General features: G+C 39.4%; 1 protein-coding gene across 4 annotated transcripts in view; it reads left to right on the top strand.

The window, feature by feature from the left end:
- Window positions 1–16,458, top strand: part of AGPS (alkylglycerone phosphate synthase) — a 184,094-nt gene that overhangs the window by 121,309 nt on the left and 46,327 nt on the right. For all 4 annotated transcript variants that reach the window (XM_030580509.1, XM_030580510.1, XM_030580508.1 and 1 more), the window contains 3 exons: window positions 4,281–4,332; window positions 8,291–8,367; window positions 14,728–14,840. In XM_030580509.1, the coding sequence (XP_030436369.1) occupies window positions 4,281–4,332; window positions 8,291–8,367; window positions 14,728–14,840 (242 nt within the window). The remainder of the gene's footprint in view (window positions 1–4,280; window positions 4,333–8,290; window positions 8,368–14,727; window positions 14,841–16,458) is intronic.

The following is a 16,458-nucleotide window of genomic DNA, read 5'->3' as shown; positions in this document are numbered from 1 at the left end:
TCCCAAACCCAAGACCTCGCCTTGAGACCTTTCCTCAATCTCCACAACCTCAACAAATGCACTAGATTCATGAGATTCCGGATGGTCACCCTATGAACTGTCCTCCCCTCATGAAATCACATAAGAATGGCCATACTGGGTCAGACCAATCGTCCATCTAGTCCAATATTCAGCCTTCCAACAATGGCCAGTACCAGATGTGTCAGAGATTTGCTGACTGGTTTGCTACTCTGGACCTTCAGGATGTTTATTTCTACATTGCAGTTCTCCCAAGCCACAGGCTTTTTCTCCAGTTTGTTCTGGTGGACTGGCACTATTAATACACCATGCTCCCTCTTAATCTGTCTTTTGCTCCCTGAGTTTTTAACATGTGCATAATTGTAGTGACAGTGTACCTCAGGAAGAGGGGAATTCATATCTTGTATTTGGATAATTAGTTACTGAGGGGAAGTCCAGAGAAGCAGTCTTCTCTGATGTTCAGTTCACACTATGCTGCTTTGACTGCCTGCGTCTTATCCTAAACAATGGAAAGTCAGCATTGGTCTCAGTTCAAAGAACTGAGTTAATTGGGGCCCTGTAGACTGTACAAGTTTGAGTGTGTTTTCTGCTGACTGACCAGTTCCATGCAGTTTGCCACCTATGTTTGGAACTACAATCTCAGCCCTCAACTACAGCCTGAGTATGCCCAAGGTTGACAGGCCATATGGCTGTATGCACATAGGTACTCTACTTTGCCAGATTGTGCCTTTGTCTTCTTCAAAAGTGACTGAAGTTTGTCTATCCTCAGAATCATTATTCCTTGAACAGACTGGTCCTCTTTCCTCTGCCAGTCCTGGACTACTTAATGGTGGTGGACAGTTTCAGGGCAGTGTGTGACAGGGTGTTCTTTGCTTAGTCCCCACCAACCAGGACTGTTGTCATCAGTGCCTCCTTAACAGCTTACAGAGCACACCTGGGCTCAAAAGTTCAAGACCTTTGGTTGGAACTGGAAGCTTCTTTGCATATCAGTATCGTGGAGCTCCATGCCATCTACAGTGCCAGGAAGGCCTTTCAGTTATCTTATCAGGGACTCAGCAGTGCACATCCTTAATGAAAATACCACTGATGTATTATGGGAACAGATGGGGCACATGCTCCAATATTCTGTGTCAGGAGGCAAACAAACTTTGGAAGGTTTGCATTGGCCACAGGGGTAACGTTTTCCCCAATCTCTTACCCGGGATCCAGAATCACCTGACAGATAACCTCAGCAGAAATTTCTCCCCAAATCATGAATGGTCTCTGAAGCCCAGCATCATTTGGTCTATATTTGTGGAGTGGAGTATTCTAATGATAGATCGGTTTGCCATGAGAGACAAAAGATGTCTGTTTTCCTCTCAGAGGTGTCTCAATCTGGGCTCCCTGACAATGCTTCTCACCTGAGCTGGGAATCAGCACTCTTGTAGGCCTTTGCTCCAATTGCAATCATCTGACATGTTGTTCTCAAGGTGAAATGGGATTGTGCCACACTCATTCTCTTTGCTTCAATGTGGCCAAGACAGTGTTGGTCCTTTGACCTTCTTGCACTGATTTGTCCTCCCATATCTCTTCCTCTTCACCCTGAGCTCCTGGCTCTGCATCATGGTCAGATTTTGCTTCCAGTGCTCAACTCCCCTGCATCTCATAGAGTGAATGCTGCATGGTTGGAGGAGGAGGAACAATGTTTGGAGGTGGTCCGGAAAATCTTTCTTAATAGTAGAAAGTCCACCTGAGCTGCCTATTTAATCACATGGAAGTGGTTCTCAATGTAGTCTTTAGCCCAAAGAGTTCAACCAGCATTTGCTTGTATCCAGGATGTTGTGGATTATTTGTTATACCTACAGTCTTCTGGTCTTGCAGTCAGTTGAGAGTGCACCTGGTGGTAATTTTGGCATTCCATCTGTCTGTCCATCCATGTTTCTGAGCTCCATGGTAGTGAGGCTCTTGAAAGGAGTCACTCTTCTTTACCACTGGTGGAAGAACCAGTTCCCTTGTGGGACCTTAATGCTGTCTTAACGGTTCTTATGGGACATCTATTTGAGCCTCTGGCAACTTTTCTCCCTTCTGTATCAGAAAATTGCCCTTCTTGTGGCAATAACATGCAACTTATAGACTTCATGCAGGTTTTGATGGCAAAGCCTCCTTACACGCACATTTTTCCCAAAGACAAAGTAACCCTACAGTCGCACCCTAAGCTTTTGTCTAAAGTGGTTTCTCAGTTTCATTTGAATCAAGTTATGTATCTGTTGGTGTTTTTTCTTAAACCACATTCTACCCCAGATGAGTAGCATCTACACGTGTTGGATGTCCAGGCGAAGTTTGGCTTTTTACCTAGATGGGGTTCAATCTTCCTGTTCTTCGTCTCATCTGTTTGTTTCATATGCAGGAACAAATGAAAGGGCAAGCAGTCTCTTCAGACAGTCTATAGGTGGATAACTTCCAGTATCGTGACAGCATGCAAAGTAGCTCAGACTGCGCCTAATAAGTGGGTGTGAGCTCATTCTGCAAGGGCTCTGGCAGTGTTGATCATATTTATAAAAGATGTTCCTATATTGGACATTTGTAGGCTGTCACTTGGTCCTGTGTACATTCATTTACAAACCACTATGCCATTACTACTGCATCCAGATCAGATGCAGACTTTGGGAAGTATCAGAAGGGTAGTCAGGACCAGACTTCAAAGAGAAATTGCTGAGCTTCAGTTCATTTGCAAATTTGACGACACCAGCTCAGGATTAAACAAAGACACCAAATGGCTAGCCAACTACAAAAGCGGTTTCTCCTCCCTGGTTGTTCACACCTCAGCTGCTAGAAGAGGGCCTCATCCTCCCTGATTGAACTAATCTCATTATTTCTAGACTGGTTCTTGCCTGCATATTTACACCTGTCTCTGGAAATTTCCACTACATGGATCTGACGAAACGTGTATTCACCCACAAAAGCTTATGCTCCGGTACATCTGTTAGTCTATAAGGTGCCACAGGACTCTGTCGCTTTTTACAAACTTTGGGAAGGCAATCCTGCAGTCCTTGCTTAAAGAGACTCTGAATTCCACCTCCTGCAAGTACAGCTTGAGTCACCTACATGGAATACAGGGCTATATTCTAACTACTGTTCTTAAAGATGCAATACAGATATATATATTCCACAACCCACCCTCCATCCTCTGCCTCAGAGCCGGTAGCTCTTGATGTTTAATGCACAGAAAGTGAGGGGGAGCAGGGCAGTGTTTCCCTTATATAGCTGGGGGAGGAGTTAGGGCTACAGAGCATGAGTACTGCTAGACAAAATTCTGTGGCTTCAGTTCACTGGGTGCACACACACCTATGTGGAATACATGTCTGCATCACCTCTCGAATAACAGGTAACGAAGGTTTCCCCCTCCCCCCCTTAAAACATGTAATAAAGATGTCAGGCCAGATGTTAGCTTGAGTTGTTACTCTAAGGATTCACAAAACGCTGTGATCAGGAGTAGTAGTATAGGGCAGAAACTATTCTCCCTGAATTTGTCCCTTTAAAACTAGTATGCAGTGTGTCTTCACATGCCATCTACAGCCACAGATACTGAAAAACATTCCATAGCAAAGCTCAAGCATCTGGAGTATAACCATTTTTTTAAGACTAGAAAAGCTCAGCCCTATACATGTCCCTGCCAGTGCAGATTAGTTCCATTTGGAATTATGTCTGCAGAGGTCTCTGTTTAGAGCACAGGACATTACCTTAAAATAATGCTGGATTTCTCTGGGCTATGTTAATGTATGCCTGTTTGTTTATAGCAGCAAAGAGTCCTGTGGCACCTTAAAGACTAACAGACGTATTGGAGCATGAGCTTTCGTGGGTAAATACCCACTTCATTGGATGACATGCATCTGATGAAGTGGGTATTCACCCATGAAAGCTCATGCTCCAATATGTCTTAGTCCATAAAGTGCCACAGGACTCTTTGCTGCTTTTACAGATCCAGAGTGACACAGCTACCCCTTGGATACTTTTTTTAATAAACATAGTTAAGCCTAGAGCCAGATTTTGTCCTGATGCTGAAGAGTTGATGTACTTTAAAACTGCGATTTTTGAATTTGTCAAATCTACACATTAAGTTAATATCTATCCTTGCAGTGAATATATGCTGAAGATAAAGGAAATAGAAATAGGGTACTAACGCCTTTTTGTATATTCTGGGTTTCTGTATGAAAACATAACTCTCATAATTTAAACCACTTCAGCACAATTTTATTTACGAATTGGTTTTTTTGCTTTTTTAGAGGTGTGCTCCTGCATCAGTTCGCCTTGTGGACAATGCACAATTTCAGTTTGGTAAGTTCACAAATATTGTGTCCAAAATTAGTATTTATATTCTATTTCCAGAGTGCCTTGTCTTAAGTGAGATATCCAGACTGCTTGTCTGTGTCTTATTTCTAGTTTGCCTTTTTGGAAACATGATTGTTAGGAGTAGGAAGAGTAGCCTACTATTGCTGTCAAATAATGGAGTTTATCCTTTGTTTTAAGCAGTAGAAGTCTATGCTTTGGTGCTAAAAGTCCTAGGTTAAACTCTTGTTCACTTCTTTTGGGAGTCCTTATAGAAATGCATTAGTTTGTTTTTAAAATAATTCCTTCGAAATTTCATAAAGCTACTGTAGCTGGTGGACAACTTTAAAGTACAGTGCTTGTTAACACTAACAGACCATAAATCTTATTGACTAGTGAAGTGAACAAAGTGCATATTCTATGCACTATATAAGCATATGCTTTTATTTTATGGTGACCAATACTCTTTGGAAGTAACGGGGCAATGTATATGAAAGTGAGCTTGATAATATTGTCTAGAGATGGATATAGTGCAGAGAAGCAGCATCCTCCATGAGCTTCTGCCACTGCATCTCAATCCTGATTGTGTAATGGACTCAGGGCAGGTCTACACTACAGGGTTAAGTTGACCTAAGTTATGCAACTCCAGCTATGTTGTTCGTGTAGCTGGAGTCGATGTAGCTTAGGTCAACTTTTTGCAGTGTCTACGAGTTTCTCCCGTTGATTTATCTTATGCTTCTTGTTCCGGTGAAGTACCGGAGTCGACGGGAGAGCGATCTGAGGTTGCTTTAGCAGATCTTCACTAGATTCGCTAAATCGACCCCAATGGTGGATCGATCGCCTCAGCATCGATTCACGGTAAGTGTAGACATGCCCTCAGTATTAAAGGGACACTTCTCAATAGTATTTTGTGGGTGTCTGATATGTAAGACATGCTATTTAGATTACATATTCAAATGATTTGGGGTCCAGTTCTTTCCTGTGGTATGCACTGGGTAATGGGAGGGGTGTGTGTGTGTGTGTGTGTGTGAATCTTAAGGTAAAACTTGGCTTTATTTTAACACATTTTGATTTTTAAAAAAAATCTTCAAAACTGATGTGGAATCCCCTTTTGAATATATCATAGAATCATAAGACTGGAAGGGACCTTGGGAGGTCGTCTAGTCCAGTCCCCTACACTCATGGCAGGACTAAGTATAATCTAGAGTAGACCATCCCTGACGGGTGTTTTGTCTAACCTACTCTGAAAAATCTCCGATGCAGGAGATTTCACAACCTCCCTAGGCAACTTATTCTGGCACGTAATCACCCTGACAGTTTTTCTTAATGGCCAACCTAAACCTCCCTTGCTGCAATTTAAGCCCATTGCTTCTTGTTCTATCCTCAGAGGTTAAGAACAACAATTCTCCCTCCTTGTAACAACCTTTTATGTACTTGAAAACTGTTCTCATGTCCACTCTCTTTTCTCTTTTCCAGACTAAACAAACCCAATTTTTTCAATCTTCCCTTATAGGTCACGTTTTCTAGACCTTTAATCATTTTTGTTGCTCTTCTCTGAACTCTCTCCAGTTTGTCTATGTCTTTCCTGAAATGTGGCACCCACAAGCTATATAAGCTAACTGTTATACTCCACAGGCAAGAAACATTAGTATCAGTATACGATTGGTCCTGCTGCAAAAAGTACCCGCATACTAATGTAAGTTTAAATTTGGGGTGTAATTAAATGATAGGCAGCATTAGTTTAAGATTAAGGAAAAGATCATCATTACTGTTGCTTGGCCCACTAAGCTGTCAACAGCACTTTCCTAGTAAGTTATGCGCTAAGGAATATAGTTATAATTCAGTGTATATGGACGTGTGTACATAACTATAGTCAGTTTTAATTGTATTTAAATCTATGGGCATTGGTATGCAAATCTACTCTAGAAGGCTATTTCCAGTTAAAGTAAAAGCGCATGTATTGCTTGTGGAATTGTGTATGCATTGTGTGTTGAGGAACTGAAAATGAGTGAATGCATTGTGACTTGTGTGCAAGACTTGGGTGTTAAATAATCTTCAGTTACTGTCCTTTTTGTAGCTAACCCATATTTTTACCTTTTCAAAATGGAATTTCTATAATGTATTCTGACTGAGGTTATACCTGAATGCAATGCAGAAAATTAAGCAATTACAGAATAAACCAGCCCCCCTTGCTTACTGGGATATCTTTCAGGGAGCACATTACACTTGGTACTATTGGTTTATGGATGTGAATCAATGCAATGTGATTCACCTATGAAGACTTATGGTTTAGATGCCGACTACCTGAGATTTCTCACTGAAGTGATAGCATGACAGTTGCCTTCAGGAGAGGTCTCAGGCTATACTGGTTTCCTGATTTAAACTGGAGGATGCTGATGGCAGCATGTTTTTAGTGAGGGACTTTAGTCCTGGAAGTCACTTAACCTTTGGTCCAACAAAGTCAGGTGGTGTGGAACTTCAGGGTATGTAGCAGGGTCTGCCTGTTCCCTCCAGGTTTTTGAGGAAGTGCTTTGAGGGGTACATGAAGTTAGGGAATAGTAATGACTAGTCCCAGTAACAGGAATGAGTGGGGGGTGCATAGTTCTTAAGGACTTATATCTTTGATATCTTCTGTATTCTATTATACTGAACATGTACCTAGAACAAAGAACAGATGCATTTTTAAAATTTGAAATTGAAAGTTTAGATTTAAAATTTACTAACATAGTTGAAATTATTTGAAAACTGGTCCTCCCACTTAGTGGCTTAGACCTGAGTTTAGGGTTGTTTCACTTATTCTAATTAACTTCACAAGGACTTCAAACAGCTCTCTCCACTGTTTTAAGTGTTTGAGATAGTTAATGGCTGCCAGAAAAACAAACCCTGAACCTATTTCTTAAGCATGCAAAACATCTTCGAGTTTCTTTTAAAGGTTGTGGTTGAGTGAGTAAATGTCCTTTATTGCCTTAACTGATGCAGCCTTTTTGTGTCTCAATTTTCCATGCACATTTGTCATTATTCAAATGTATATAGAGGTGTACTTTTTGCAACTTGTTCTTCTCTTAGTATGCAAAGGAGAGTTGCTCTTTTTAGTGAAGAGGAAAGAAGGCTAATGAATTACTGAGGATCATATTTTTTTTATTTAGGAGAAAATACTTTGAAGTATTTTACAAGGAAGTATTTGGAAATACCATTTAAACAGTGCATAACTTTTTTATGAATTGGGCTCACAGCATGTAAGCCAGATGTAAGGCTATTAAAATAAAGCAGTGATGGGAATTCAGACATTGCTAGTAACTGAAAACAGTGGAAAACACAATGGAAAACACAATAAAAGGCTTTCATCTCAATTCAACCCAGTCCTGAGGCATAGATGTTAATTTAACAGACTCCAAGATGCCATTTGTTTTCTGGTACCTTTTTAATTCTGTGTGTGATTAAGGAAGCAATTACTAGTTTTATGTAGAAGTCTGCCCAAGTGATATAACCAAGAAGGGGAAAACTCTATACACTTTACTTCATTTTTGGATATCTATTTCAATGATTTGGCATAATTTAAAAAAAATTAATAAAACTAGCAACCATTAATTTCTATTCCAGTAACAAAATGCAATGTGGTTTAAACTTTCTCTTTGCCATATACTTGTGATGACCTGAACTAAGATTAATCAGAATTACATGTCTGAATGAAGATATGGTAATAGGATACATTTCTACACACTACTTCCCACATTTTCCATTAATTGTTATTCAAAAGGAATAACATTTCTCTGAAATCTCAAAGGAGATTTCTTCATTATTAAATTTTAAGTTACAAAAAATAAAATGTTCAGAGTCCTTTGTCAGAGCTTTACCAATAAATCCCTTATCAGAGTTCTTCGTTACGTGGTGAAATAAGATCAGATTTATGAAAATCTTGCTATTATTATTACCTTGTTAATGTACTCTTCTTTTTCCACTCCCAAAGGGCATGCTCTTAAACCACAGGTTGCTTCAATTTTTACGTCATTTTTGGATGGGCTGAAAAAATTCTACATCACAAAGGTATTTAATATTAATTTTAATGCTTTTTAGCAGTTTAGGATTCAGAAAGTTCCTAGTACGTTGTCTCATGAATTGAGGTGCCCTTGAAATGTAATAGTGTAACAGTGCAGAAATTTCGCATAATGGTTCATCCAAGGAAATGGGGGGATAGCTTGTTTCGCTATGAAGATTCCTATTGTGAATGCTAGATTGCAGCAAATTAAACTAATTGACTTTTTCTGTGCAATAATAATTTTAAAGTATAAAAACTAAATACTTGCACTACTTCACATGTTCAGATTTGTACAAACGTTAACTAGTCCTCGTATCTCCCATGTGAAATAGGTATGATCTTTCTACTACTCCCAGTGTAATGTGGGATAAGGTTCATAGATTCATGGATTCCAAAGCCAGAAGGGACCATTGTGATCATCTAGTCTGACATACTTTATCACATAGTCCGTAGAACTTCCCCAAAATAATTCCCAGAGCATATCTTTTAGAAAAACATACAGGCTTGATTTAGAAATTATCAGTGATGTGGAATCCACCATGACCCTTTTATAAGTTGTCACAATGGTTAATTATAGAATCCTAAAAATGTAGGACTAGAAGGAACCTCAGTAGGTCATCTAGTCCAGTCCCTGCCCTGAGGCAGAACTAAGTCTGACAGGTGTTTTGTCTAACTTATTCTTAAACGTCTGACAGATTCCACAAACTCCCTAAGCAATTTTCCCGAACATAACTACTCAGTTAGGAAGCTTTTCCTAATGTCTAACCTAAATCTCCCTTGCCAGAATTTAAGCCCTTTACTACTTGTCCTGACCTCAGTAGTTTAGGAAAACAATTTATCATGCCCCTCTTTGTAACAGCCTTTCAGAACTTGAAGACTGTTGTGTCCCCACTCAGTCTTCTCTTCTCTGGAATAAACAGACCAATTTTTTTAATCTTTCCTCATAGGTTGTGTTTTCTAGACCTTTAATAATCTTTGTTAGCTCTCCTCTGGACTTTCTCCAGTTTGTCCATCATTCTTGAAGTGTGATGTCCAGAACTAGACAAACTACTCCAGTTGAGGCCTTATATCAGTGCTGAGTAGTGCTTCTCATGTCTTGCTCACAACACTCCTGCTAATACATCCCAGAATGATGTTTGCTTTATTTGCAACATTACATTGTTGACTTGTATTTAGTTTGTGATCTTCTATAACACCCCCATCCTTTTCTGTAGTACTCCTTCATTGGCAGTCATTTCCCATTTTCTATTTGTGCTATTGATTATTCCTTCCTAAGTGTAGTACTTTACATTTTGTCCTTATTGAATTTCATGCTATTTATTTCAGATCATGTCTCCAGTTTGTCAAAATCATTTTGAATTCTAGTCCTGTTCTCCAAAATACTTTCAACCCCTCCTAGCTTGCTATCATCTGCAAACTTTATAAGTGTACTCTGTATGCCATTATCTGAACCATTGATGAAGATATTGAACAGAACCGGATCCAGAACTGATCCCTGCAGGACCCCACTCATTTTGCCCTTCTAGCATGACTGTGAACTACTGATAACTACTCTCTGAAATGGTTTTCCAACCAGTTATTCACCCACCTTATAGGAGCTCCATCTGGGTTGCATTTCCCTAGTTTTTGAGAAGATCACGCGAGACAGTATCAAAAGCTTTACTAAAGTCAAGATATACCATGTCTACCTCTTCTCCCCCCTCCGATCCACAAGGTTTGTTACTCTATCAAAGAAAGCTATCAGGTTGGTTTGACATGATTTATTCTTGACAAATCCATGCTGACTATTACTGATAACGTTATTATCCTCTAGATTTTCAACGTTGATTGCATAATTTTCTCCATTACCTTTTCCAGATATAAAAGTTAAACTGACTGGTCTGTAATTCTCTGGATAGTCCTTATTTCCCCTTTTGTAGATTGGCACTGTATTTGCCTTTTCCAGTCTTCTGTAATCTCTCTCATCTTCTGACTTTTCAGAGATAATTGCTAATGGCTCAGATATCTCCTCAGTCAGCTCCTTGAGTATTCTAGAATGCATTTCATCAGGCCCTGGTGACTTGAAGACATCTAACTTGTTTAAGTAATTTTTAACTTATTTCCCTATTTTAGCCTCTGATCCTACCTCATTTTTACTGGCATTGACTGTTAGACGTCCAATCACCACCAACCTTCTTGGTGAAAAGCGAAACAAAAAAGTCATTAAGCATCTCTGCCATTTCCACATTTTCTGTTGTTATCCCCCTCTTCTTCCCCCCTCACCTCCCCACCGAGCACAAGGCCTATCCTGTCTTTGGTCTTCCTCTTTCTTCTAGTATATTTGTAGAATGTTTTCTTGTCACCCTTTATGTCTCTAGCTAGTCTGATCTTGTTTTGTGCTTTTGCCTTTCTAATTTTGTTCCTACATACTTGTGGGACTTGTTTTCATCTTTTTGTCATTTGACCTAGTTTCCACTTTTTGTAGACTTTTGTGTTTCACAGCATTGAAGATCTCCTGGTTAAGCCAGTGTGGTCTCTTGCCATCCTTCCAGTCTTTCCTACGCAGTGGGATAGCTTCTTCTTGCCCTTAATAATGTCTGAAAAATTGCCAACTGTCTTCAATTCTTTTTCCCCTTAGACTTGCTTCCCATTGGATCTTATCTACCAACTCCCTGAGTTTGCTAAAGTCTGCCTTCTTGAAATCCATTGGCTTTATTTTGCTGTTCTCCCTCCTATCATTCCTTAAAATCATGAACGCTACCATTTCATGATCACTTTCACCCAAAAAGTAGGTGCCTTCCACTTTCAAAAATCTCAACCAGTTCCTTCCTATTTGTCAAAATCAAATCTAGAACAGCCTGTCCCCTAGTAGCTTTCTCCACCTTTTGAAATAAAAAAGTCTCCTGTACATTCTAAGAACTTGTTGGATTTGTTGTGCCCCGCAGTGTGTTTTCCCAACAGATGTCTGGGTAGTTGAAGTCCCCCATTACCACCAAGTCCTGTGCATTAGATGATTTTGGTTTTTTTTGTTTTGTTTTTTGTTTTTTTAAAAAAGCCTCATCCACCTCTTCTTCCTGGTTAGGTGGTCTGTAGTAGACCCCTACCATGACATCATCCTTGTTTTTTGTCCCTTTTATCTTTGCCCAGAGACTTTTAACAAGGCTATCTCCTATTTCCATCTGAATCTCAGTCTAAGTGTATATATTTTTAATATACAAGACAACACCACCTCCTTTTTTCCTTGCCTGTCCTTTCTGAGAAAGCTATACCCTTTTATAGCAATATTCCAGTCATGCATATTATCCCACCAAGTTTCTGTGATGCCAACTATGTCGTTTATTTACTAGCATTTCGAGTTCTTTCAGCTTATTCCCCATACTCCTTGCATTAGTATATATCTGTCTCAAACATCTGTCTGTTTCCCATCTATATAACTGGAATAATAACTTGCATCATAGCTATGTTGTGAAAATAAATTGTTTGTGACCCATTCAGATGCTACAGTGAGCACCATAGAAAAGTCCATAAGGAAATTAGTAATCCTGTATCCAGAGAAGGGTTTGATTAATGTGAAGTAAATAAGGCCACACATTGAACAATTAGCGTAAAACAAAATATTGAATAGCCTTATTCAGTGAGCACTGTTCATTTTGTGCAGTGAACAAGACAGTTTGCTGTGGAAAAAATAGTAATGATCATGTAATTAGCGTATCTTAATACAAGCACATGAGAGCTTAATTAAAGCTTCACAGGTAACTTTAGTTCTGGTATTTGCAAACTTCTGGATGCCTTTCTTTACCACCTAGAACTAGTTAACATTAATAATGTAGTTTTTGTATGTAATAATGTGTTTTTATGCATCATTTATGTGCATACTTAAGCTAATGTCCATTATTAATTTGATTGTATGTTTATCAATTCTGCCCTGACAGTAAAAATATTCTTTTCGTGTACCTCTTTTCATTCCCCTTTTATTTCTGTTTGTGTGCTTAGCTCTCTCCCCTTATACAACACACTTCTTAGTCAGTACCCATTTCTTTCACCCTTTCCACTTGGACAATAGGAAGGGCCTTCTACAACCGCCTCCTATTTTATATTCTTCCTCATTTCCTTTCCTAAAATTTTCTACTTGGTGAAAGCTTTCTGGAGCCAATGAATACTCTTTCAGTGACTACTAAAGAGCAATATACAAGCCTGTCCCTCTCCTAGAATGTCTTCAGTGGGACCGATCTTATTTAACCTTTTTATTACTGACCTTGGCACAAAGAGCGGGAATATGCTAATAAAGTTTGCGGATGACACAAAGCTTGGGGGTGTTGCTAACACGGAGAAGGACAGGGATACTATTCAGGAAGATCTGAACCACCTTGTAAACTGGAGTAATAGAAATAGGATGAAATACAATAGTGAAAAGTGCAAGGTCATGCACTTAGGAATTAATAATAAGAATTTTGGATATACGTTGGGGGCGCATCAGTTGGAAGCGACGGAGGAGGAGAAGGACCTTGGGGTACTGGTTGATAGCAGGATGACTATGAGTCGCCAGTGTGATACGGCTGTTAAAAAAGCAAATGCGATTTTGGGATGCATCAGGCGGGGTATTTCCTGCAAGGATAAGGAGGTGTTAGTACCGTTATATAAGGCGTTGGTGAGACCCCATCTGGAATACTGTGTGCAGTTCTGGTGTCCCATGTTCAAGAAGGATGAATTCAAACTGGAACAGGTTCAGAGACGGGCTACAAGGATGGAAAAACTGCCTTATGAAAGGAGACTCAAAGAGCTTGGCTTGTTTAGCCTGGGCAAAAGAAGGCTGTGGGGGGATATGCTTGCTCTATATAAATATATCAGGGGGGTTAACGTTAGGGAGGGAGAGGAATTATTTAAGTTTAGTACTAATGTAGGCACGAGGACGAATGGGTATAAATTGGATATTAGGAAGTTTAGACTTGAAATTAGATGAAGGTTTCTAACCATTAGGGGAATGAAGTTCTGGAACAGCCTTCCGAGGGAAGTAGTGGGGGCAAAAGACTTTTCTGGCTTTAAGACAAAGCTTGATAAGTATATGGAGGGGATGTTATGATAGGATCGTTAATTTGGGCAATTGATCTTGGATTACCACCAGATAGGTCTGCTCAATGGTCTGCGGGGAGATGTTGGATGGGGTGGGATGGGAACTGAGTTACTGCAGAGAATTCCTTCTTGGGTGCTGGCTGGTGGGTCTTGCCCACATGCTCAGGGTTTAGCTGATTGCCATATTTGGGGTCGGGAAGGAATTTTCCTCCAGGGCGGATTGGCAGGGGCCCTGAAGGTTTTTCGCCTTCCCCTGCAGCGTTGGGCATAGGTCGCTTGCTGGTGGATTCTCTGCAGCTTGAGGTCTTCAAACCAATTTTGAGGATTTCAATAACTCGGTCCTGGGTTAGGGGTTGTTATAAAATTGGATGGGTGGGGTTCTGTGGCCTGCCTTGTGCAGGAGGTCAGACTAGATGATCATATTGGTCCCTTCTGACCTATGAGTCTATCTTTGACCAAAGCTCCAAATTCCCATTCTTGGAACAAGAGACTAAATGCACTTCCAGACCGAGAAACCATCAAACCACTTGATGAAGTTTCTTCCCCTACTGCTTTTGCACGTGTGGTATACTCCTCCCCCACTTTTTAAATTCTGCTTCCTTATTTTCCTTTTTTCCTTATAGTGCCTTCCCTGGTCCAGGATTGTATGAATGATAATGCTTCTGGCAACAATGCTTAACTCATGCTTCTGGTTGCTTTTCTTTAGCATTTTTGTAGAGTAATACTAAGGGGGAATAGAAGGGGCCACACGTTCCCTTCTAACTGCTTGGAGAATCAAGGCTGCAAATGGATAGGTTCATCTTTCCTCTCTGCCCCTCTATTCAAAGTGCCTTTAGCAGTGCAGAAGCTTGCCCTCTGCAAGTCCAGTAGAACGAAACTGTCTGGGATCAAGTCACTGCCACCTCCCAGTGGTGTTGAGGTGAAAGCAGTAACATTAAAGGCATAATTTTCATATGGAAGAATTTCTAAGAGGAACATAAAATTCCCTTGTTCCTATGCTGCGTAAAACACCTCCACTTAGTAATTTGTCATATAACATATCAAATGTCTGTCCTTCATCAGTTGTTTAGTGTGGTGCACAAAAATTTCTATAAATGATGTCAAGAGTGCTTGAAAATAGACTAGAAATTATCTGAAATATTCTGTGCAATTTGTTTTCTTTAGTCGCTATCCTATTCCTATCCCACAAGAATACTTGCTAACCCAAAGTGACTTTGAATACATCGTATCTACATGTAGTTGAAGGAAAAAGTAGATTTATTTAAGCCTAGATTCTGCCATGTGGACTATAACATGATACAGGTATTTTCTTTTCACAGTTTAAAGGATTTGATCCGAATGAACTGTGTGTAGCTACATTACTCTTTGAGGGTGACAGAGAGAAGGTTCTTCAGCATGAAAAGCAAGTTTATGATATCGCTGCCAAATTTCGGTATGATTTTCAAGGAATTTTATTTCTGATATGGAGTGTCGGATCCATTTCCCAGTTAAAATTAGGCTACTGCATTTTTAAGACAAAAACACAATGGAAATTTTTTTGTCTCGTATCCTTAAACCATTTTATAAAGTTAAAATGAAAATCTGTAGAATTTGATATATAATGTTCCTTTTTATAAATATAACTTTACAGTTAATAGGAATTTAACTTTGATTATCATTTTAATGTGAGAAACTTCAGTTTAGATATACAGTTTATTACAGTATCTGACTAAATATAGAATCTAAAATTTTGTTAAAGCTTTCTGTCATGCTAATCATAATGTTCAGATTTGTAGACCTGGAAGCTGACTGCTATTTTGTTACACTAGACTAATGTCTTTCCTAAAGCACAGAGGCGGGAGACAGAATTGTAAGGTTAATATTTGGCAATATTGACTAGAGCATATTAAAAAAAAACTTGTTTTAAGGGGAAATTGTGTTTAATCAAAGGAATTTGATGAATTAGCTGCGTCCCACCCCTTGTCACTGATTGTGCTGTGCTGTTACAAAGAGACAGAAAACATTTCACTTCAGTAATGGGCCGAGTAATGATAGGGTGGTTTCTGTCCATCTGGCTTGATTGATGAAAATCATGGTGAAAATCTCATTTGTCAGAACTACATTTTTATTTCCTGTTTCAACAAACTTTGCTATTTACTCTGCTTACTAATAGTTTTAATTCTACTTCTTAGTTGCACTTTTTATACCTTCTGAATAAAGCTGTCAGTACTGTGCTTTATAAATTCATATTAAGTTTTTCTGTGCTTCTAGACCATCTTTTCGAACTCGCACTACAAACCAAATTTTCCCTAGGTGGTTCAGAAAACCTTGTTTAACATAAACAATTTGGTATCCTGGTCACTCTTGAATATTTAAAATTCCTTTGATTTTTTTTATTAGCTTTTTTCTGTTACATAGAAAAATACATGAGAACATCTGAGTGCTTGTCTTTGCACCCTTAAGTTAGCAAATGCCAGTATTAAAGCTGCTAGTGCAACCATAAATCATCCCCCTGTGTCTATATTATAACTGTTTGTTTACACAATCACATACTACTTTTTCAACAGGACCCCTGTTTCAGTCAGTGCACTGAAAACTGGATCTTATAAATGGAAAGTGTTAGGCAACCTTATCGATAGGTGGAGCTACCAGTTCTGCATATAGTAATGAAAGTGAGGCTTTAATTTTGATCAGTTTAAGCTTCTAGCTCCAATTTTATTTGTAAATTGCTTTCATTTTTGTCCTTCTTCACTGGGGGTTTCTTTTCTAGACCACAGTCCTGAGGAGTCATGCCACTGTGTCTTTAAAACAATTATGATACCCTTTGTTGCAGCCATAAGATTCAAGACAACGAAAAATAGAACACCTCCCTCAGCACTGTTCCTATGTTGGTGGGTTTGTGTTGCTGCTGAGCAACAGAAGTCTCCCTATCTCTTGCCTTTTCTGTGGCCCCAACGTCTTTGCTCACTCATACCCAAAGCTCCTTTGCGACTTAATAGTCTACTATTATAGTCATTCCAGTTTTGCTCACCTGGTGAGTACAAGAGTATGTAAATCCAACATATATCTTA

Source organism: Gopherus evgoodei, chromosome 11 (genome assembly GCF_007399415.2).
Source record: "Gopherus evgoodei ecotype Sinaloan lineage chromosome 11, rGopEvg1_v1.p, whole genome shotgun sequence".
NCBI lineage: Eukaryota > Metazoa > Chordata > Testudines > Testudinidae > Gopherus > Gopherus evgoodei.
The sequence above is the reverse complement of the archived record's forward strand: the minus strand, read 5'-3'. Positions and strand labels throughout refer to the sequence as shown.